Source organism: Bos taurus, chromosome 25, assembly GCF_002263795.3.
Source record: "Bos taurus isolate L1 Dominette 01449 registration number 42190680 breed Hereford chromosome 25, ARS-UCD2.0, whole genome shotgun sequence".
NCBI classification, from domain to species: Eukaryota; Metazoa; Chordata; class Mammalia; order Artiodactyla; family Bovidae; genus Bos; species Bos taurus.
Window position 1 is genome coordinate 18,474,558 of NC_037352.1, and position 24,402 is coordinate 18,498,959.

At 39.6% G+C, this 24,402-nt stretch overlaps 1 protein-coding gene across 1 annotated transcript in view; it reads left to right on the top strand.

Annotated features, from left to right (window-relative positions):
- The first annotated feature begins 9,175 nt into the window (after positions 1 to 9,175).
- Positions 9,176 to 24,402, top strand: part of ACSM3 (acyl-CoA synthetase medium chain family member 3) — a 56,435-nt gene continuing 41,208 nt past the window's right edge. The window contains exons 1-3 of the mRNA XM_002697986.7: positions 9,176 to 9,294; positions 17,341 to 17,610; positions 18,402 to 18,612. Of these exons, the coding sequence (XP_002698032.1) occupies positions 17,410 to 17,610; positions 18,402 to 18,612 (412 nt within the window). The 5' untranslated portion in view covers positions 9,176 to 9,294; positions 17,341 to 17,409. The remainder of the gene's footprint in view (positions 9,295 to 17,340; positions 17,611 to 18,401; positions 18,613 to 24,402) is intronic.

Sequence of the window (24,402 nt, forward strand, 5' to 3'; positions counted from 1 at the left end):
CAACACCGAAATCGGATTGATTATATTCTTTGCAGTCCAAGAAGGAGAAGCTCTATACAGCCAGCAAAAACAAGACCAGGAGCTGACTGTGGCTCAGATCATGAACTCCTTATTACCAAATTCAGACTTAAATTGAAGAAAGTGGGGAAAACCACTAGACCATTCAGGTATGACCTAAATCAAATCCCTTGATTTTTTACACTATCATTCTGTAATTTGGCAAACATAAAATTTTAAATAATTTCTAGAAAGATGTACTTTCTGAAAGAAAATTTCTCAGCCTAGTATTAAGCATCAGTTCAGTTCAGTCGCTCAGTCATGACCGACTCTTTGTGACCCCATGGACTGAATCACACCTTGCCTGTCCATCATCAACTCCTGGAGCTTGCTCAGAACTCATGTCCATCAAGTCAGTGATGCCATCCACCATCACTGACTCAATGCACATGCAAGCTCTGGGAGTTGGTGATGGACAGGGAATCCTGGCATGCTGCAGTCCATAGGCACGACTGAGCAACTTAACTGAACTCAACTGTAGAGTCATGTGAATTGTAAGAGGTAATACAGAGAGATTCCATGTATCCTTTACCCACTGTCCTTTACCACTTTATCATATTGTGCAAAATTTTATAGACAATGTCACTACCATGATATTGACTTGGTACAATCAAGAAAGAAGGTATTTCCATCTCCTCAAGGATCCTTCATGTTGACCTATTATACCCACATCCCTCACCTCCCACCCTGACCCTCTCCTTAATGCGCCCCCACAACTACTATGTAATGTGTTTTCCACTTCTGTAATAATGTCGTCTCAAATACGTCAGATAAATGGAATTGTACAGTATGAAAAAAAAAAAGAATAATCAAAAGGAAACTTTACAAATAAGAAATACAATAAGAGAAATAAAAAGCTATTTAGATGGACTAAAAAACAGAGTGAAAGGAACATTAAAAAAATCAGTGACCTGGAAAGTAAAACAATAGAAATTACCCAATATTTATGACAGAAAGAAAACAGAATATAAAAGGGGAGGGGGTTTCAAGGTGGCTCCCATGAATACATCAAAGTTTGCTGTTACTGCTTTTGCTAAGTCAAGTTCAACTCTTTGCAACCATAGACTGCAGCCTGCCATGCTAGGCTCCCTTGTCCTCCACTACCTCCCAGATTTTGCTCAAATTCATGTCCATTGAGTTGGTGATGCTATCTAACAATCTTATCCTCTGCTGCCTCCTTCTTCTTTTGCGTTTAACCTTCCCCAGCATTGGTCCTGTCCAAAGAATGGCTCTTTGCATCATGTGGCAAAAGTAATGAAGCTTCAGCTTCAACATCAGTCCTTCCAAGGAATATTCAGGGTCGATTTCCTTTAGGATTGACTGGTTTGATGTTCTTGCTGTCCAAGAGATTCTTAAGAGTCTTCTCTAGCATCACAGTTTGAAAGCATTAATTCTCAGGGCTCAGCCCTCCTTGTGGTCAAACTCTCACATCCATATATGACTACTGGAAAAACCTCAGCTTTGACTATACAGACCTTTGTTGGCAAAGTGATATCTCTGCTTTTTAATACATTGTCTAGGTTTGTAATAGCTTTCCTTCCAAGGAGCAAATGCCTTTTAATTTCATGGCTGTAGTCACTGTCCACAGTGATTTTGGAGCCTAAAAAATAAAATATGTCACTGTTTCCACTTTTTCCCCTTCTGTTTGCCATGAAATGGCAGGCCCAGATGCCATGATCTTAGTTTTTCCACTGTTGAGTTTTAAGGCAGTTTTATCACTCTCCTTCTGAAACGGTCCTGAAAATTTGGTAAGCAGAGTACCCATAACAAAGAGTAAAAGGACAGTACCAAGGTGGTAGGAGAAACAGATACAGACTCACCAAAGGAGAAAACCACACCCTAGCCATGGTGATCCACAGATGGGAAGGCTTACAAAACTATATTTATTTTCCCTCAGGAGTTAGAGATTTGAGCTCAACATGAGGCATCTTAATCCATTGATCCTACACAAAAGAGACAAGCTCTCAAAACACCTGGCTTTGAAAACCAATGGGGAAATTACCCAGGAAAACTATAGAACTAAATGGAACAGAAAATCCACTCTTAAAAGGGCTTGTTCACAGTCTCACTCAACCCAAAACCCAGCACAAGAACACCAGATTGAAAAGCACAAGGATCATAGGTGAATGTGATGCAACCACTAATCTTGAAGCATCTGCTGGGGAGTCAAGAACCTGTTGGGATGCTCCCTGGGGATTGAGACACTGGTGTAAATCATTTTTGCAATCCCAGGCTATGTTGTCAATATTGAAGCTGGCAGGTGCCATTTTGAAATTCTCCCTCTAACCCTGCTAGCACCTGTAACTGCACTCTGCCAAGAGCTTAGGCACACATCTGTGCCTCAGCTGGGCCTTATACCTGCCGAGTGATAACTCTGCCCACCAGCGCCTGGCAGCAGCCATGTCCTGGCCCTGCAGCTAGGGGCCATGCTCACCCACCAGCATGCCACAGCAGCAGTGGCAACTCTACACAAAGGAAGGTTAACATAGCCTACATAAAAGATACTTATTGAGCACCTCGCTCTGTGGCCAGGTGGGACTGCACTTCCGAACCCCATAGGACGTCTCCTACATAAGTCACTCCTTAAAGATTCAGAGAGGTAGATGACTTTATCTACCACATAGAAACAAACATGGAGAATTAGGAAAAATGAGGGGATGAAGAAATATATTCCAGTTGAAAGAACAAAATGAAACCTCAGAAAAAGAGCCAAGTGAAACAGGCACAAGCAATCTACTCAATAAAGAGTTTAAGTTAATCTTTCTAAACATGTACATTGAACTTGGAGGATGAATGGACAAACACAGTGAGAACTTAAAAAACAGACAGAAAATATCTAAAAATATCAGACAGAAGTTATAATGAACTGAAAAATATACTAGAGGTGTTGAACAACAGACTGGATAAGATAGAAGAATGAATTAGTGAGCTGGAAGACTAAGTGATGAACTCAGACAAGAGAGAAAAATAAAAAAGAAAATTTTAAAAAGTAAAGATAAATTAAGGAACCCCTGGGACAACATCAAGGATATTAATATTCACCATATAGGAGTGATAGGATGGGAGAGAGAAAGAGAAGAGGTCTAGAAAAAATTATTTGAAGAAATAGTGGCTAAACATCTATAATCTGGGGAAGGAAACAGACATCTGGAACCAGGAAACTCTGGAATTACAAATAAGATTAATCTCAGGGGGAAAAAAGTTGAATGTAAAGATAAACACATCAAGACACACTGTAATTAAAATGTTAAAAGTTAAGAATAAAGAAGAAACTGTAAAATCAGCAAGAGAAAAACAACTGTTATGTGCAAGGGAAACCCTATAAGGGTATCAGCAGATTTTTCAGCAGAAACTTTATAGGCCAGAGGGAGTGGCATGACCTATTTAAAGTGCTAAAAGGAAAAAACTTCCAACCAAGAATTCTCTACCCAAGAAGTTTATCATTAAAAAGAATAGAAGGATAGATTAAGAGTTTCCTAGGTAAACCAAAACAAAAGGATTTAATCACCATTAAACTGACACTACAATAATTAGAAAACACATGAAAATTAAAATCTCACTATAAAATGTAAATGTATAATAAAGGTAGTGAATAAGTTACCTATAAAGCAAGCAAAAAGATTGAGAGATAAAAGTAGTAAAATAAACCAAAGTTAAAATAATTAGTTAAGTAATACATCAAATAAAAAGATATAAAATGTATCATCAAAAGAATAAAGTGCTGGGATGGGGAGTGAAAACATAAAGCTTTGGAATGTGCTAAAATTTAAGTTGCTATAAAACAGACTGCTTTTTAATAGAATGTTGTGTGTGAATCTTATGGTAACTACAAAGAATAAACTTATAGTAAATATACAAAAATATTTAAACATAACACTAAAGAAAACCAGAAAAACATGAGGGTAGAGAGAAAGAGAAAAAATAAAAGAGAGAAAACACAAAAAGAACCAGAAAATAATCAACACAGTGGCAATAAGCACACACCTATTCATAATTACTTTAAATGTAAATGGGCTAAATTCACCAATCAAAAGACACAAGTGGCTGAATGAATTAAAAAAAAAACAAAATACATTGATGTGTTGCCTAAAAGGGACTCATTTCAGAAGTAAGGACACACAGGGACTGAAAGTGAAGAGATAAAAAGATATTCCAGTAAATGGAAATGAAAAGCTGGAGTATCTATACTCATATCACACAAAATAGACTTTCAAACAAAAATTTTCAAAAAAGACAAAGAAGAGCATTACATATGATAAAGTGACCAATTCAGCAAGAAGATATAATTTTCATATGCATCCAACATAGAAACATCAAGATACATAAAACAAATATTAACATCATACATCAGTAAAAAGACAAGGATGCCCTTTTTACATCATTTTTATTCAACATAATATTTGAAGTCATAGCCCTGACAATTAGGCAAGTAAAAGGAATGAAAGGCATGTAAGTCAGAGAAGAAAAAGTAAAACTATCATCATTTGCAGATGACATGATCCTATAGACCTTAAAGACTGCACCAAAAGAAAACAATTAGGACTAACAAACAAATTCAGTAAAACCAAAGAATACAAAATCAATATATAAAAATCAGTGGCATCTATACACTAGTAACAAACTATCAGAAAGATAATTAAGAAAATAATCCCACTTACATTTGCATGAAATAGAATAAAATACCTAGTAATAAACATAACCAAGGAGGTGAAAAACCTGTACACTGAAAACTATAAGACATTGTTGAAAGAAATAGAAGATAGAAAGAAATGCAAAGATATATAATGCTCATGAGATGTAAGAATAATATTGTTAAAATGTTCATATTACTTAAAATAATCTACAGATTCAATGTAATCTCTACCAATATGCCAATGGCATATTTCACATGACTAGAATAAATAATTCTAAATTTTACTTGGAGCCAGGAAAGAATAATAACCAAAAAATCTTGAGAAAGAAGAAAAAAGTTCAAGGTATCACACTTTCTGATCAAACTATACCACAAAACTATAGTAATAAAAACAGTATGGTACTGGCACAATAACTGACACATAGATCAATGGAACAGAAGTGAGAGCCCAGAAATATACCTATACATATATAGACAATTTGCAACAAAGGAGAAAAGAACATATTATGGAAAAAGGACAGTCTCTTCAATAAATAGTGCTGGGAAAACTGGACAGCCACATGCAAAAGAATGAAATTAGACTATTACATTTGGGCTCCAAAATCACTGCATATGGTGACTGCAGCCATGAAATTAAACGATGCTTGCTTCTTGGGAGAAAAGCTATGACCAACTTAGACAGCATATTAAAAAGCAGAGACATTACTTTGCCAACAAAGGTCTGTCTAGTCAAGGCTATGGTTTTTCCAGTAGTCATGTATGGACATGAGAGTTGACTATAAAGAAAGCTGAGCACCGAAGAAGTGATGCTTTTGAGCTGTGGTGTTGGAGAAGACTCTTGAGAGTTCCTTGGACTGCAAGGAGATCAAAGCAGTCAATCCTAAAGGAAATTAACCATGAATATTCACTGGAAGGACTGATATTGAAGCTGAAGCTCCAATACTTTGGCCACCTGATGCAAAGAACTGACTCACTGGAAAAGACCCTGATGCTGGGAAAGATCGAAGGCAGGAGGAGACGGGACAACAGAGGATGAGATGGTTGGATGGCATCACTGACTTGATGGACATGAGTCTGAGCAAGCTCCTGGAGTTGGTGAAGGACAGGAAAGCCTGGTGTACTGCAGTCCATGGGGTCGCAAAGAGTTGGACATGATTGAGCAACTGAACTGAGCTGACATATCATACACAAAAGTTAAAAGGGGATGAAAAGCTTGTAATACTGGTAATAACCAAAATAATAAAATTTCTAGACAAAAAACATAGGCAATATCTTCATTGACATGGGTCTTAATGATATTTTTGTGGCTCTAACTCCAAATTAAGGGAAACAAAAGCAAAAATAAACAAATGGAGTACATCAAACTAAAAAGCTTCTGCATAGTGAAAGAACCCATTTTCAAGATGAAAAGGCAACAGACTAAAATGGGAGAAAATATTTACAAATCATATATCTGACAAGTGCTAATATCCAAAATATATAAAGAACTCATTTAACCCAGTGACAACAACAAAAAAAAACAACTAGGTGAAAAATGGGTACAGAATCAGAATAGACATTTTTCCAAAGAAGACACAGAGAAGAGGGAAAGATGTTCAATATCTTTCCTGATAATACCTGATTATCAGGTAAATTCAAATCAAAACCACAGTAAGATCTTCACACCTATGACTATCATCAAAAAGATAAGGAATAACAAATGTTGGAGAGGATGTGGAGGAAAGGGAACCCTCTTACACAGTTTATGGGTACAGTCCTATGGAAAACAGTATGGAGATTTTTCAAAAAAGTATGAATAGAACTACCATATGATTCAACTATTTTACTTCTGCGTGTTTATCTGAAGAACAAAAAAAGCCACTAATTTGAAAAGATATATGCATCCCTATGTTCATTGCAGAATTATTTACAACAGAAAAGATATGGAAACAAACTAAGTGCTTATTGACAGATAAATGGAAAAAGGAGGTAACACATAATGGATAAACATATATATGTTCAAATATGTATGTGTGTGTTTAAATAGAATACTACTCAATCATAGAAACAAATGTAATCCTGCCATTTGTGACAACATGGATTGACTTTGAAGTATTATGCTAAGTAAGGCAGACAGAGAAAGAAAAATACCATATGATTTTTATTCATGTATGGGTGGCTTCCCTGGTGGCTCAGATGGTAAAGAATCTGCCTGTAATGCAAGAGACACGGGTTCGATCCCTGAGTCAGGAATATAAAACAAATCAGTGAAAAACACACAGGTACAGAGAACAAAACAGTGGTTATCAGAGGGTAAGGTGGTTTAGAGTAGGTGAAATGCAAAAGTCAACTGTATGCTGATGGATGGTAACTAGTCTTGTAGTAGTGATCACTCTGTAGTGTATATAGATGCTGAACTATAATGTTGTACACCTGAAATGCATATAATTAAAAAAATATATCAGGGCCCCAGAGATCTGTGGGACTATCATTAAAAAAAAAAAAAAAGTAACATTTGTGTCATCAGAATCTCAGAAGTTGAGAAAACTAGGGCAGGTCTTTCTTCAAAGAATGGTTAAAAAGTTCTAAACTTTGGCAAGAAAAGTAAACTATAGAATTTGGTAATATATGAAAATAATTATACAAAAGGACGAAGTGGGGTTTATTCCAAGGAAGCAAGGCTGTTTAATATTTAAAAATCAATCAACATAATCTACCTTATTGACAGGGTAAAGAAGAAAAAAATCACAAGATAGTGAGCGCAGAAGAATTGATGCTTTTGAAATGTGGTGTTGGAGAAGACTCTTGAGAGTCCCTTGGACTGCAAGGAGATCCAACCAGTCCATTCTGAAGGAGATCAGCCCTGGGATTTCTTTGGAAGGAATGATGCTGAAGCTGAAACTCCAGTACTTTGGCCACCTCATGCGATGAGTTGACTCATTGGAAAAGACTCTGATGCTGGGAGGGATTGGGGGCAGGAGGAGAAGTGGATGACAGAGGATGAGATGGCGGGATGGCATCACTGACTCGATGAATGTGAATCTGAGTGAACTCCGGGAGTTGGTGATGGACAGGGAGGCCTGGAGTGCTGCGATTCACGGGGTCACAAAGAGTCGGACACAACTGAGCGACTGAAATGAACTGAACTGAACTGAAAAGACATTTACCAAAATTCAAGACTTATTGATGATAAAAACTCTCAGGAAAATAGGGATACATAGGAGAATTTCCTACACTTGATAAAGTTTTTTGTAGATGCTCTTTATCAAGTTAAACATGAGGGACTGAATGTTTTCCCATTAGTATCAGGAACAAGGCAGGGATGTCTGCTCTCAACACTCTTAATCAACATAGTGCTGGAAATTCTAGGCAGTCTAATAAGACAAGACAGGAAGTAAAAGGCATATATCTGAAAGGAAGAAGTAAACCTGTCCCTACTTGTAGATGATATAATTATCTACATGGAAAATCCCAAGGAATCAACAACAACAAACTCCTAGAACTAAAAAGGGACAAATAAATTCCTCATCTTGTTTAAGTGAATTTGATTTGGGTTTTTGTCATGTGTAACTGAGTCATTTATCTTTTCATTTTCCCATCAAATATTTATTGAATGCCTAAGATTTGCCAACAACTGCTCTAGATGATAGTGATACATCCATGGAAAAAAGAATTGCTTACTTGTAAGGGTGGTAGTAAGAGATGTGAACAGTTAAAACAGGGTAAAGAGACAAAAATGAGGGATGCTATTTTAGAAAATGTGGTAAGAGAAGACCTCTTTGAGAGGACATCTCATAAAAGAGGGATTTGGTGAAGGCAATAGTCCAGGGAAGAGTGTTCAAGGCAGTGGGAACTGTAAGTTCAAAGATCCAAAGGCTGGAATACATATGTTACAAGAAAAGTAAGGGGGCTGATGTGGCTGCAGCAGAGTGAGGGAGCGAAGGAGAGGGCAGTGGGTCAGAAAGGACACTGTGTCAGATCATGCAGTTTTTTGGAGTCCATGTAAAGATTTGAATTTTTACCTGGCGTGAACTAGAAAGTGTTGAAGGATGTAAACAGAAGAGTAAGCTGATACTATTTATTCTTAGTCCTGACCGGTTCAACAGGTCCAAAGATAAACATAGCAACTGGTTCACTGTGACCTAGAGCAAGCTATACCTTAATTTCTTTCCTTTCTATTCAAAACCCCTTTGCTTTCTTTCACCCTTTTTTCTTTCCTTCTTCTGAGAGAAAATTCCCTCAATCCCTTCATGAAACTAACCCCTCCAGCAACTGCATGGACATTTTCCCTCTAATAAATACATTATTTTCCCATTCCTGCAAAAGCCTGTGGTGTGTGTAAATTATTAACTATAAAAGGGATAAGTAACCTCAGGGGACTGTGTAAACTTACAGTGTAAACTTAGCCCAGAACGTTTGCTCCTCCCTCCAGAATGTCTTCACCAATCCGAGCAAGACACTTCTGAGCATAATTTAACCTCTCCCAACTGTCAGGCTATTCTCTCTTCTTTTGGTTATTACCACCACCAAAGCAGATGCAAGAGTTCAAGTTTCAGGGATCCTCCTCTAGGAAATAAGTCTGCCGTCATCTGTCATCTCCAGCTGTGTCAGAATCTGTCACTTTAGTGAGTACCACCTTATCTGTCTTCTAAGTATGGTTTGCTGGGCTGGCACATGTACTTTTAAACAAAGATAGCAAACAAACAAGACCAACAAAGCAAAAATGGTCTCACTGAAATCTTGGGCAGCTGGGGTGTTTCTATCAGAATTTGTCAGTTGTCGTGTAATACTATCGAGTAAGTGACCAGGAGTATGTACACAAAAAAGGCTATAAACATAGCAGCTAAGTTTTTCATTTTAAGCTTTTCATGCTAATTTTTTTTTAAAAAAAAAACCATGTTCATTTGTTAATTTCTTAAAGTGTTTTTTAAAAAAATTCAATTGAGTCCAAGTAGCAGCTGAGTTTTTCACTGTACTACTTAGCTCCCTGCCCTGCTCAGTGGCAAATAAGAATCCATCTTCTGCATCATCCAGGAAGTATGCAAGCTTTTTCTAGGAACTTTTAGGAAACATACATGCAAACTCAAGGAAATAACCTGGGGGCAGCCACTTTTCTCTGCTATGTGGTCAAGCATAGATCTAAAAACTCTGTATAGAAGTTTAGTTGGGGAAAATAGTAGGGATTTTACCTTGCTTTCAGGCTATATATGCCAAGCTACCATTATTGCTTGGCTTACTTGATAGGAAAGATAGTTATGGAGAGGTGGGGTGGTGAAAACTCTCTTGGCACTGCAGCTTATATGGATGTAGAAGCTACATTGCAGATGAGGCCCTGAAAAGTTCATCTGGCCAGAAGTGGTACTGTCTTTATTACAAGAGTTTTCTCTGGCTCATTATAAAAATCCAGGCTTACATTGGGGAATTATCTCAGCTCTATCACCTAAAAAGAATACTGCTGCTGCTGCTGCTAACTCGCTTCAGACATATCCGACTCTGTATGACCCCATAAACGGCAGCCCACCAGGCTCCCCGTCCCTGGGATTCTCCAGGCAAGAACATTGGAGTGGGTTGCCATTTCCTTCTCCAATGCATGAAAGTGAAAAGTGAAAGTGAAGTCACTCACTAAAAGCCTATAAAATGGACCTTATGAAAAGTTAAAATCACTGAAAAGATAGGAAAAGAACTTTGTTGGGGAAAATGTGGTCTTAGTTTTGATGACAAAGATGTTGGGATTTTCTTTTTGGTAGAACAAAATGATTAGGCCATTTTAAGCTCCAAATGCCTGGCCAATTTTCTTTTCAACATATGTTTGAAGGATTCTGAATGAGTGGAGAAAATTGTTTGAAATTTTCACTTTAATTGCAAAATAATGGAAATAGTCCAAATGAAGATAGATAGGGGATTGGCTTAAGATATTATAGCACAGCTGTTCTGGAATGCCATACAGCTATTTAAAACAAAAAAGCAAAATAAGGAAGATCTGTTCACAGATATGGAAAACCCTCCAAAGTTGTATTAAAAAAAAAAATTATGGACAAAATTGTGGGTATTCTGCACTACATGTGGTGCAAAAGTGGTGGAGAAAAAAGAAACTATGGTCATTTGCTTGAATATATATAAAGAAACTTTGAAAAAATATATAGAAATAATAATAGAGTTTTCTGAGGGAATAAGGATGGGATGATCAAGACCATCCCCAAGAAAAAGAAATGCAAAAAGACAAAATGGTTGTCTGAGGAGGCCTTACAAATAGCTGAGAAGAGAAAAGAAGCTCAAGGCAAAGGAGAAAAGGAAAGATATACCCATTTGAATGCAGAGTACCAAAGAATAGCGAGGCAAGATAAGAAAGCTTTCCTCAGTGATCAGTGAAAGGAAATAGAGGAAAACAACAGAATGGGAAAGACTAGAGATCTCTTCAAGAAAATTAGAGATACCAAAGGAACATTTCATGCAAAGATGGGCACAATAAAGGACAGGAATGGTATGGACCTAACAGAAGCAGAAGATATTAAGAAGAGGTGGAAAGAATACACAGAACTACACAGAAAAGATCTTCACAACCCAGATAATCACAATGGTGTGATCACTCACCTAGAGCCAGACATCCTGGAATGCAAAGTCAAGTGGGCCTTAGGAAACATCACTACGAACAAAGCTAGTGGAGGTGATGGAATTCCAGTTGAGCTATTTCAAGTCCTAAAAGATGATGCTGTGAAAGTGCTGCTGCACTCAATACGCCAGCAAATTTGAAAAACTCAGCAGTGGCCACAGGACTGGAAAAGGCCAGTTTTTATTCCAATCTCAAAGAAAGGCAATGCCAAAGAATGCTCAAACTTCCGCACAATTGCACTCATCTCACACACCAGCAGAGTAAAGCTCAAAATTCTCTAAGCCTGGCTTCAACAATATGTGGATCAAGAACTTCCAGTTGTTCAAGCTGGTTTTAGAAAAGGCAGAGGGACCAGAGATCAAATTGCCAACATCTGCTGGATCACTGAAAAAGCAAGAGAATTCCAGAAAAACATCTACTTCTGTTTTACTGACTATGCCAAAGCCTTTGACTGTGTAATAACTGTGTGATAACAAACTGGAAAATTCTTCAAGAGATGGGAGTACCAGACCATCTGACCTGCCTCCTGAGAAATCTGTATGCAGGTCAAGAAGCAACAGTTAGAACTAGACATGAAATAACAGACTGGATCCAAATAGGGAAAGGAGTATGTCAAGGCTGTGTGTTGTCACCCTGTTTATTTAACTTATATACAGAGTACATCAGGTGAAATGCTGGGTTGGATGAAGTACAAGCTGAAATCAAGATTGCCGGGAGAAATATTAATAACCTCGGATAAGCAGATGACACCACCCTTATGGCAGAAAGCAAAGAAGAACTAAATAGCCTCTTGATGAAAGTGAAAGAGTAGCGTGAAAAAGTAGGCTTTAAACTCAACATTCAGAAAACTAAGATCATGGCATTCCAGTCCTGTCACTTCATGGCAAATCGATGGGGAAACAATGGAAATAGTGAGACACTTTATTTTGAGGGGCTCCAAAATCACTGCAGATGGTGATTGCAGCCATGAAATTAAAAGATGCTTCCTCCTTGGAAGGAAAGTTATGATAAACCTAGAGAGAATATTAAAAAGTAGAGACATTAGTTTGCCAACAAAGGCCCATCTAGTCAAAGCTATGATTTTTTCAGTAGTCATGTATGGATGTGAAAGTTAGACCATAAAGAAAGCTGAGTGCCAAAGAATTGATGCTTTTGAACTGTGGTGTTGGAGAAGACTCTTGAGAGTCCCTTGGACTGCAAGGAGATTCAACCAGTCTATCCTAAAGGAAATCAGTCCTGAATATTCATTGGAAGGACTGATGTTGAAACTGAAACTCCAATACTTTGGCCACTTGATGCGAACAACTGACTCACTCACTAGAAAGGACCCTGATGCTGGAAAAGATTGATGGCGGGAGAGGGGGATGACAGAGGATGGTTGGATGGCATCACCAATTCGATGGACATGATTTTGGGTAAGCTCTGGGAGTTGGTGATGGACAGGGAAGCCTGGCATGCTGCAGTCCATGGGTTCGAAAAGATTTGGACATGACTGAGCGACTGAACTGAACTGAAACTGGGCAGCTATGTGATGGGGTGGAAGGCAGATTTTTCACTGTGTACCTTTTGTAATTTTTTAAATCATTTGACGGTATTATCCTCCAAAATTAAAAACAAAGTTATAGCACTAAAAACAGTGTTGTGCTGTGCTCAGTCTCTCAGTCATGTCCAACTCTCTGTGGCATAATGGACTATAGCTGCCAGGTTTCTCTATCCACAGGATTTCTCAGGCAAGAATACTGGAACCAGGTTGCCAAAAACTTAGTGTTGACTACTTAACTGTTTCCTTCCCATTGAAGTAAACATTGTTAATTCTGTAAGAAGGAAGAGAGCTGCAAAATGTGCAGGATGTAACTTGCCAGCAAATAAGACAGAAGGTTTGTTCCTTCCACTCAACCCTCACTGCCAAAGAGAATGATGTTTGAAGATTCAGGGGTTCATTTCTGTTCTAAAAAGTAGCCTCTTTTAGAGCCTAAGAGAACTGCCAAGGGATCTCTGATTAATAGTTAACACTTTCCCTCACGCAGCTTCAGACAAGAGGAAAGTGATGAGTAAACAATTTACTAAACCTGAACTTTTAGAAAAATCTTATCTTGGGAACTCTTCCTCTCAAGTTTCCTGTATATTAATGTTTCATATCACTCCAGTTCTGAGCTATTATCAATATAGGTTAGCACTATCAATAAGAATTTTCTGCAATGATAGAAATGTTTTGTGACTGCACTGACATGTGTATGGTAGCCACTGGCCACATGTGGCTATTAGGCACTTGAAATGTAGCTGCTGCTGCTGCTGCTGCTAAGTCGCTTCAGTCGTGTCCGACTCTGTGTGACCCCATAGATGGCAGCCACCAGGCTCCCCCGTCCCTGGGATTCTCTAGGCAAGAACACTGGACTGGATTGCCATTTCCTTATCCAATGCATGAAAGTGAAAAGTGAAAGAAGTCGTTCAGTCGTGTCTGACTCTTAGCGACCCCATGGACTGCAGCCTACCAGGCTCCTACAGCCATGGGATTCTCCAGGCAAGAGTACTGGAGTGGGTTGCCAGTGCCTTCTCTGTGAAATGTAGCTAGTGTAGCTAAAGAACTAATTTTCAAATAGTATTTAAATTAATCTAAATTAGCCACACGAACAGTGCAAGTTGTCACACAATTCTGGTTAAAGGAGGAGATATATATTCTGCTGTGTTGTATGTGTGGGTGTGTGTGTGTGTGTGTGCTCAGTCCTGTCTGACTCTTTGCAACACACTGGACAGTTCTGAGTTATTGGGGAAAAAAAAACACAAAACACCGTGTGTGAAGTTTCTGCCTTCTGAAGAAGTCATTTATTTATTCAACAAATATTTATTTAGCACTTACTCTGGCCAAATGCTATTATAATTCCCATGAACATAATAGACAATGCCCATACCCTCATAAACTTTATATTCTAGTGCAAAGATTAGCAAACTATGGCCCATGGGCTAAATCCAGCCCTCCACTTGCTTCTGTACAACCTGTGAACCAAAAATAATTTTTGCATTTTTAACTATTTGGAAAAATAAAAAACGGAATAACAATTCATTATGAGACATAGTATTTTTAGTAACACAGTTATGATTATTCATTTTTGTATTGTCAGTGGCTGCTGCCTCAACTAGAATTGAGTGGAGCAGTTGCAACAGAGACCAAATGGCCCACAAAACCCAAAATATTTATTATTTGACCCTGTACAGAAAAAGTTTGCTGACTCCTGAGCTAAAGGATAGTGATATGCTAGACACCATGATAAGCACTTTGTCTCATTTAATCTTTGGGACAACTCTCTGAGGGTGATTCTACTAGTCTCTTCATTGGTAAAATGTGAAACTGGGGTCTGAAAATGGGTATTTCTAATAAGTTTCCTGGTGATGCTGATATTGATTGTTTATGGATCATAACCTCCAAATCAATGACTCTCTACCTTGGCTGCACAGCAGAATCCTCTGAGGAAATTTTTAAAAATATGATTCCCAGGCCCTAATGAAGGAGGAAACAGACAGAGCTGGGCTCCATCTTAGGCCAGGCTGCGAACATTAGGCTACACGCCTGGTCACCCTCCCAATGGACTCTGAACTTTGTGCCCGGTGTCTATAGAAATGGCATACCAATGGAAAACCAGATTCCCGGATTAAAGAGCCTCAGGACTTGGACTTGGACTCTCCATTGTCTAAAAGAATATGCTAATTATTTCTGTAATGAAACAAAGTGATAAATTCCATTATGTTTACCGGGATATGACCACAGGCCTATTGACATATATCCACTGTTTATCTAGTCTTGTGACACATGAATCATGGGTTAACTTTGATCATATCTCTCTTTCACCTTGTCCAGACTAGTTTCAAGGAATTTGGGGAGGTGGGTTTGAGCAAGTACACTTAGGGTATATAAGGTTTTCACAAAAACTGGTCAGGGTCCTTGGCTAAGAGGAGACTCTACCTTGGGCCCCCTGGTGTAATAAACTGCACTCCACTATCTGCATTGTTCTTCTGAGTGAATCTGTTTCCCAGAACGCGTGGCTACAACACTAACCCCAGAGATTCTGATTTAATTAAGACTCAGGCATCAGTACATTTATAAAGCTTTCCTCATGATTCAAATATATAACCAGGTTTGAGAAGCACTGCTCAAATGAAATCCCATTGATCTGTAGACCAACATTCTAGTTCTAATTCTAATATCACATTAATGCAAGTTGCTTCCCTTCTGCGGGATCCTGTTTTCTTTGCAGGTGAAAAATGAGGAGGTTTAAATCAGATGATCTCAAAGGGCTTCATCTCATTGCCTTATCAGGTCTGCATACAAATAGATCAAAGGGTCAGACAAAGTACCCAGGTCTCCTTGGCTCCTTGGCTTACAGTAAATCTCAGTGAAATATTTGTTGAATATCTTTATTATCATAATAAATCATTATATTAAGTAACCATGAGGATGCATTGAGTGCAACAATATGATGCCCAATTGCCAGGTCCATTTAGAGTTAAATGTATGGCTGGCATCCATTATTAATCATTGTTTGGAACTATATCAATACATAAATGCTTCCACACAGCTACTCTGCCTTACATACTGTAAAGTTAGAATTGAAGCTAAAAATGATGATTTAATGATTGTGAGCCAGAGAAGGCAATGGTGACCCATTCCAGTACTCTTGCTGGGAGAATCCCATGGATGGAGGAGCCTGGTAGGCTGCAGTCCATGGGGTCGCTAAGAGTCAGACATGACTGAGTGACTTCACTTTCACTTTTCACTTTCATGCATTGGAGAAGGAACTGGCAACCCAATCCAGTGTTCTTGCCTGGAGAATCCCAGGGACAGGGGAGCCTGGTGGACTGCCATCCATGGGGTCGCACAGAGTCGGACACGACTGAAGTGACTTAGCAGCAATGATTGTGAGAGTAGTGTTTCATTGCAGGAAATTTGGAAGATTACAGAAAGTATAAAGAAGAAAACCCGTGATCCCTAAAACTGTTTTTATATAGCCTCAATTATGAGACCTCAGCCAAATAAATGACATTGTGATCAAATGATTTCCCACAGAAGGAGGGAGGACTGGGTGGCCCAGAGAGGCCTCTCCTACAAAAGGCTAAACTCTATTTTCATATCTCTGGTAAATGCAGCTCCAAGCCTGGAGGTAGTGTGGGCTCCTATCTGGAGTGTGGGAAGTATAGTCTATAAACTAGAGGAGCTTTGACAGTGCTTTCATGAGTAACTGGTACTTTGCTACCTCAGTTTCTTCATCTGTGTATTACCCATTGCAAAAAATTCTCCTTAACATTTCTACACTCCTTTTGAAATCCTTAGATGAAAGAGAATAAAAGCTTAACTTTTTACTTTCATTGAGAGTAACTGGATGACACAGATCTTTTCTTTTTTAGAAATGTATATGGAGGCACTAGCCCTTACTTGTCAGAAGAATGGGCTGGAATGAGACAATTCTAGGTTCAAATCCAATCAATGCCTCTGTTACAGACTGAATGTTTGTATCCCAGTTCAAAACAGTTCTTCTGTTAAAGCTTTGACCTCCAATGTGATGGTATTTGGGGATGGGGCCTTTGGTAGGTAATTAGGTTTAGCTGAGGTCATGACAGTGAGGCACCTGATGGGATTAGTATCTTCCAAGAAGTGGAAGAGACAGCAGGGTTCTCTCTCTCTCCATCATGTGAGATCACAGAGGGATAGCAACCATTTGCAAGCTAGGAACAGACCTTCATGGGATAACTGAACCAGCCAGCAGCTTGATCTAGGACTCCCTAGCCTCCAGAAGTGTGAGAAATAATTATCTGTTGTTTAAACCAGAAAGGACTGAGACAACCTCTTATTCATCATATTCTCCATCTGCAGATACAATAATAGCACCCACTTTACAGGGTTACTCTGAAGATTTAATGATAAATTGTATGTAAGTAAAGCATTGAGCACAGTATTTGGGACATAGTGAGTTCTCAAAAAATAGTACTACTATGATGATTAATAACAATAAAACTTGGCTGCTTGGGGATATGGCTGAAACAAATGCATGTCTTTTTGTTTGTCTTTTAGATGGATTGGTAACTGTAGAAATTCGGGGTGCTAAAATACTTAGCCAGACTGACGTTAGCCCTTGTCACCATGAAGATATTACTTTGTGCCAAATATTTTCAGTGCCCAGTAATTCCTGGCTCTATGAGAGCATTGCATAAAGATTACAGAACAGTGACCCCTCAGAATTTCTCCAACTATGAATCCATGAAACAGGACTTTAAACTAGAGATCCCAGAGTATTTCAACTTTGCCAAAGATGTCCTGGACCAATGGACCAGTATGGAAAAGGTATGTAGCAAGGACCAGTCAGACTGCAGTTTCTTAACTGAGAGTGATTTTTGCCCCCAGGGCACATTTGGCAATGTCTGGAGACACTTTTGTTGCTGTGAGTTGGGGGAGGGTGTATGCTAATGGGTGGAGGCTAAGGGGTGCTGCTAAATACCCTGTAATGCACAGGACATCTGGTTCACCGTTAAGAGTTCCATGGTTGAAAAAGCCTGGGTTATAAAAACCTATGATTATAGGTTAATTTTTTAAAAAAGAAAAAGGAGTAGGGGCTTCCCTGTTGGTCCAGTGGTTGGGAATCCACCTTCCAAAGCAGGGAACATGGATCTCACATGTCACGGGGCAACTCAGCCTGCTGGCCACAGGCCACAACAAAAGATCCCACCTGCTGCAGTGAAGATCCTGTGTGCCACAACAAAGACCTAAAGTGGCCCAATAAATAAATAAATACTAAAAATAAATAAATATAAAGGACTAGAGTGAAATGGGAACCCAAGAATAAAAAATGGCAGGAAATGAGGCAAAGAGCATTGAGAGAATATAAAGGGATGCAAGAATTCTACCTTTATGGAAAGAAAAATAATCAGGCTAAATGAGAAATCACATGTGCTGAAAGAAGTGACATGGCTCCCAAAATCTAGAAATAAGGACCCCAGAGTTCCTCCCAAATACTCCAAGTATGTCCTAACTAAAGACCTGTGAATTTTCTTCAGAGAAAATATTACATTAAGTCAGTTGAAATAGAATTTAGCTGCACAACCACCTTTAAATCTGACTTGTTTGTCTTTCCTCAGGCTGGGAAGAAACCTTCCAATCCAGCCTTCTGGTGGACAAATGGAAATGGAGAAGAAGTGAGATGGAGTTTTGAGGAACTAGGATCTTTATCAAGGAAATTTGCAAATATACTTACAGAAGCCTGTGGCCTGCAAAGGGGAGATCGAGTAATTTTGCTTTTGCCCAGGATCCCTGAATGGTGGCTTGCAAATATAGCCTGTCTGCGCACAGGTTAGTAGTGTTGGTGTTGCAATATTTAAAGTATGGTGGATGAGAGATTTTCCAAAACATCTAAGTAATCATGAGACATTTATTTTGGCCATTTTTATTTGAAGAACTATACACAACATGGTATTATTCTCGAGAACCTTAGAAATGTGTTGGAAACATGCCATATCTTTTGACCTATGAGTTGGGTTGTTTTTTTTTTTAATAATGAAATACATTTAAGTTAATACCAATCAACAATCGAACACCTATAGACCAACTTCTTCTCTCCTCCTATAGGATTCACAATCATCTGCAACTCAGTCAGTCACAAACTCAAGGAACCCATCCTAGTTCCTGCATCAAACCTTTATTCCTCTCATGGTTAATTACCATTCATCTAGTGCCCTAAGCCAGGCATCTGCTACTCCTCCTTCCTAATCAGTTCTTACATCTTATAAATTTGACTTCCTACATGGCTCCAAAGTACCTCATCTTCTCCAACTTCATTGCCCTTTCCTTACTTCATTTTTACTATCTTCTGAGTGGATTTTCCCAAAAGAATCCCTACTCCTGATTCTGTGTGTGTCTATACCCCATCTCAATCCAATTCATCCTCCACAGCAGTGTTTTTCTAGAACACATATGTTATCCTTTTATTTTGCTGCTTGATAGTATTTAATAACTCTTTGTTGCATACCAGATAAAATTTGAGGTGAATTGTGGAAAGCTCTAGCTATCTTCCATTTGTTTTTCTCATTTTCCCACACTCCTACTCTTCAGCCATCTCAAACAGTTTCCTATAAGGTTTGTTATCTTTCTTGTCTCCTTGATTTTGTGCACACTATTTCCTATGCTTAGAAAGTATTTCATTCGCACCTAATCCCCTAAACAACTCCTATTAAACTTAAAAGTCTCAGTTCTAATGTCACCTTCTCAGCAACATTGCCCTGATCTCCCAGTCTAGGTGCTTTCTTTTTTGGGTGGCCACAGGACTAGAAAAGGTCAATTTTCATTCCAATCCCAAAGAAAGGCAATGCCAAAGAATGCTCAAACTACCACACAATTGCACTCATCTCACATGTTAGTAAAGTAATGCTCAAAATTCTCCAAGCCAGGCTTCAGCATACGTGAACCATGAACTTCCAGATGTTCAAGCTGGTTTTAGAAAAGGCAGAGGAACCAGAGATCAAATTGTCAACATTGGCTGGATCATCGAAAAAGCAAGAGAGTTACAAAAAAACATCTATTTCTGCTTTATTGACTATGCCAAAGCCTTTGTCTGTGTGGATCACAATAAACTGTGGAAAATTCTTCAAGAGATGGGAATTCCAGATCACCTGACCTGCCTCTTGAGAAACCTATATGCAGGTCAGGAAGCAACAGTTAGAACTGGACATGGAACAACTGACAGGTTCCAAATAGGAAAAGGAGGACGTCAAGGCTGTATATTGTCACCCTGCTTACATAACTTCTATGCAGAGTACATCATGAGAAATGCTGGGCTGGAAGAAGCACAGGCTGGAACCAAGATTGCCGGGAGAAATATCAATAACCTCAGATATGCAGATGACACCATTCTTATGGCAGAAAGTGAAGAGGAACTAAAAAGCCTCTTGATGAAAGTGAAAGATGAATGTGGAAAAGTTGGCCTAAAGCTCAACATTCAAAAAACTAAGATCATGGCATCTGGTCCCCTCACTTCATGGCAAATAGATGGGGAAACAGAGGAAACAGTGTCAGACTTTCTTTTTTGGGGCTCCAAAATCATGCAGATGGTGATTGCAGCCATGAAATTAAAAGATGCTTACTCCTTGGAAGGAAAGTTATGACCAACCTAGATAGCATATTGAAAAGCAGAGACATTACTTTGCCAACAAAGGTCTGTCTAGTCAAGGCTATGGTTTTTCCAGTGGTCATGTATGGATGTGAGAGTTGGACTGTGAAGAAAGCTGAGTGCCGAAGAACTGATGCTTTTAAACTGTGGTGTTGGAGAAGACTCTTGAGAGTCCCTTGGACTGCAAGGAGATTCAACCAGTCCATTCTAGGGGAGATCAGTTCTGGGTGTTCATTGGATGGACTGATGTTGAAGCTGAAACTCCAATACATTGGCCACCTCATGAGAAGAGTTGACTCACTGGAAAAGACCCTGATGCTGGGAGGGATTGGAAGCAGGAGGAGAAGGGGATGACAGAGGATGAGATGGCTAGATGACATCACCAACTCGATGGACATGAATTTGGGTGAACTCCAGCAGTTGGTGATGGACAGGGAGGCCTGGCATGCTATGATTCATGGGGTTGCAAAGAGTTGGACATGACTGAACAACTGAACTGAAAGAAATAGTATGTGTTTCTAATTTAACCTGTACTGTTCTGTCTGGGCATACTCAGTTCAGTTCAGTCGCTCAGTAAACTCCCAGAGTTTACTCAAACTCATGTCCATTGAGTCGGTAATGCCATCCAGCTATCTCACCCTCTGTAGCCCCCTTTTCCTGCTGCCCCCAATCTCTCCCAGCATCAGGGCTTTTTCAAATGAGTCAACTCTTCGCGTGAGGTGGCCAAAGTATTGGAGTTTCAGTGTTAGCGTCAGTCCATCCAATGAACACTCAGGACTGATCTACTTTAGGATGGATTGGTTGGATCTCCTTGCAGTCCAAGGGACTCTCAAGAGTCTTCTCCAACACCACAGTTCAAAAGCATCAGTTCTTCGGCACTCAGCTTTCTTCACAGTCCAACTCTCACATCCATACATGACCATTGGAAAAACCATAGCCTTGACTAGACAGACCTTTGTTGGCAAAGTAATGTCTCTGCTTTTCAATATGCTATCTAGGTTGGTCATAACTTTCCTTCCAAAGAGTAAGCATCTTTTAATTTCATGGCTGCAATCACCATCTGCGTGATTTTGGAGCCCCCAAAAAAGAAAGTCTGACACTGTTTCCTCTGTTTCCCCATCTATTTGCCATGAAATGATGGGACCAGATGCCATGATCTTAGTTTTTTGAATGTTGAGCTTTAGGCCAACTTTTTTATTGTCCTCTTTCACTTTCATCAAGATACTGTTTAGTCCTCTTCATTTTCTGCCATAAGGATGGTGTCATCTGCATATCTGAGGTTATTTATATTTCTCCTGGAAATCTTGATTCCAGCTTGTGCTTCTTCCAGCCCAGCACATCTCATGATGTACTCTGCATAGAAGTTAAATAAGCAGGGTGACAGTATACATCCTTGACATCCTCCTCTTCCTATTTGGAACCAGTGTGTTGATCCATGTCCAGTTCTAACTCTTGCTTCCTGACCTGTATACTGGTTTCTCAAGAGGCAGGTCAGGTGGTCTGGTATTCCCATCTCTTGAAGAATTTTCCACAGTTTATTGTGATCCACACAGTCAAAGGCTTTGGCATAGTCAATAAAGCTGAAATAGATGTTTTTTTTTTTGGAACTCTCTTGCTTTTTCGATGATCCAGCCAATGTTGGCAATTTGATCTCTGGTTCCTCTGCCTTTTCTAAAACCAGCTTGAACATCTGGAAGTTCACGGTTCACGTATGCTGAAGCCTGGCTTAGAGAATTTTGAGCATTACTTTACTAGTGTGTGTGATGAGTGCAATTGTGCTGTAATTTGAGCATTATTTGGCATTGCGTTTCTTTGGGATTGGAATGGAAACTGACCTTTTCCAGTCCTGTGGCCACTGCTGAGTTTTCCAAATTTGTTGGCATATTGAGTGCAGCACTTTCACAGAATCATCTTTCAGGATTTGAAAGAGCTCAACTGGAATTCCATCACCTCCACGAGCTTTGTTCGTAGTGATGCTTTCTAAGGCCCACTTGACTTCACATTCCAGGATGTCTGGCTTTACGTGAGTGATCACACCTTCGTGATTATCTGGGTCACGAAGATCTTTTTTGTACAGTTCTTCTGTGTATTCTTGCCACCTCTTCTTAATATCTTCTGCTTCTGTTAGGTCCATACCATTTCTGTCCTTTATCGAGCCCATCTTTGCATGAAATGTTCCCTTGGTATCTCTAATTTTCTTGAAGAGATCTCTAGTCTTTCCCATTCTGTTGTTTTCCTCTATTTCTTTGCATTGATCGCTGAGGAAGGCTTTCTTATCTCTCCTTGCTATTCTTTGGAACTCTGCATTCTGATGCTTATATCTTTCCTTTTCTCCTTTGCTTTTCGTTTCTCTTCTTTTCACGGCTATTTGTACGGCCTGCTCAGACAGCCATTTTGCTTTTTTGCATTTATTTTTCTTGGGGATGATCTTGATCCCTGTCTCCTATACAATGTCACGAACCTCCATCCATAGTTCAACAGGTACTCTGTCTATTAGATCTAGTCCCTTAAATCTATTTCTCACTTCCACTGTATAATAAGGGATTTGATTTGGGTCATACCTGAACGGTCTAGTGGTTTTCCCTACTTTCTTCAATTGAAGTCTGAATTTAGCAATAAGGAGTTCATGATATGAGCCACAGTCAGCTCCTGGTCTTGTTTTTGTTGACTGTATAGAGCTTCTCCATCTTTGGCTGCAAAGAATATAATCAATCTGATTTCGGTGTTGACCATCTGGTAATGTCCATGTGTAGAGTTCTCTCTTGTGTTGTTGGAAGAGGGTGTTTGCTATGACCAGTGTGTTCTCTTGGCAGAACTCTATTACCCTTTGCCCTGCTTCATTCCATACTCCAAGGTCAAATTTGCCTGTTACTCCAGGTGTTTCTTGACTTCCTACTTTTGCATTCCAGTCCCCTATAATGAAAAGGACATCTTTTTTGGGTGTTAGTTCTAAAAGGTCTTGTAGGTCTTCATAGAACCGTTCAACTTCAGCTTCTTCAGCGTTACTGGTTGGGGCATAGGCTTGGATTACTGTGACATTGAATGGTTTGCCTTGGAAACGAACAGAGATCATTGTGTCGTTTTTGAGACTGCATCCAAGTACTGCATTTCGGACTCTTTTTGTTGACCATGATGGCTACTCCATTTCTTCTAAGGGATTCCTTCCTACAGTAGTAGATATAATGGTTATCTGAGTTAAATTCACCCATTCCAGTCCATTTTAGTTCGCTGATTCCTAGAATGTTGACATTCACTCTTGCCATCTCCTGTTTGGCCACTTCCAATTTGCCTTGATTCATGGACCTAACATTCCAGGTTCCTATGCAATATTGCTCTTTACAGCATCGGGCCTTGGTTCTACCACCAGTCACATCTACAACTGGGTATTATTTTTGCTTTGGTTCCATCCCTTCATTCTTTCTGGAGCTATTTCTCCACTGATCTCCAGTAGCATATTGGGCACTTACCGACCTGGGGAGTTTATCTTTCAGTATCCTATCATTTTGCCTTTTCATACTGTTCATGGGGTTCTCAAGGCAAGAATACTGAAGTGGTTCGCCATTCCCTTCTCCAGTGGACCACATTCTGTCAGACCTCTCCACCATGACCCGTCCATCTTGGGTGGCCCCACACGTCATGGCTTAGTTTCATTGAGTTAGACAAGGCTGTGGTGCGTGTGATCAGCTTGGCTGGTTTTCTGTGATTCTGGTTTCAGTGTGTCTGCCCTCTGATGCCCTCTCGCAACACCTACCATCTTACTTGGGTTTCTCTTACCTTGGACGTGGGGTATCTCTTCACAGCTGCTCCAGCAAAGCGCAGCCGCTGCTCCTTACCTTGGACGAGGGGTATCGCGTCACGGCCGCCCCTCCTGACCTTGAACGTGGAGTTGCTCCTCTTGGCCCTCCTGCACCCGCGCAGCTACCACTCCTTGGATGTGGGGTTGCTTCTCAGTCATTCTCATAGGACTGTGAAGAAGC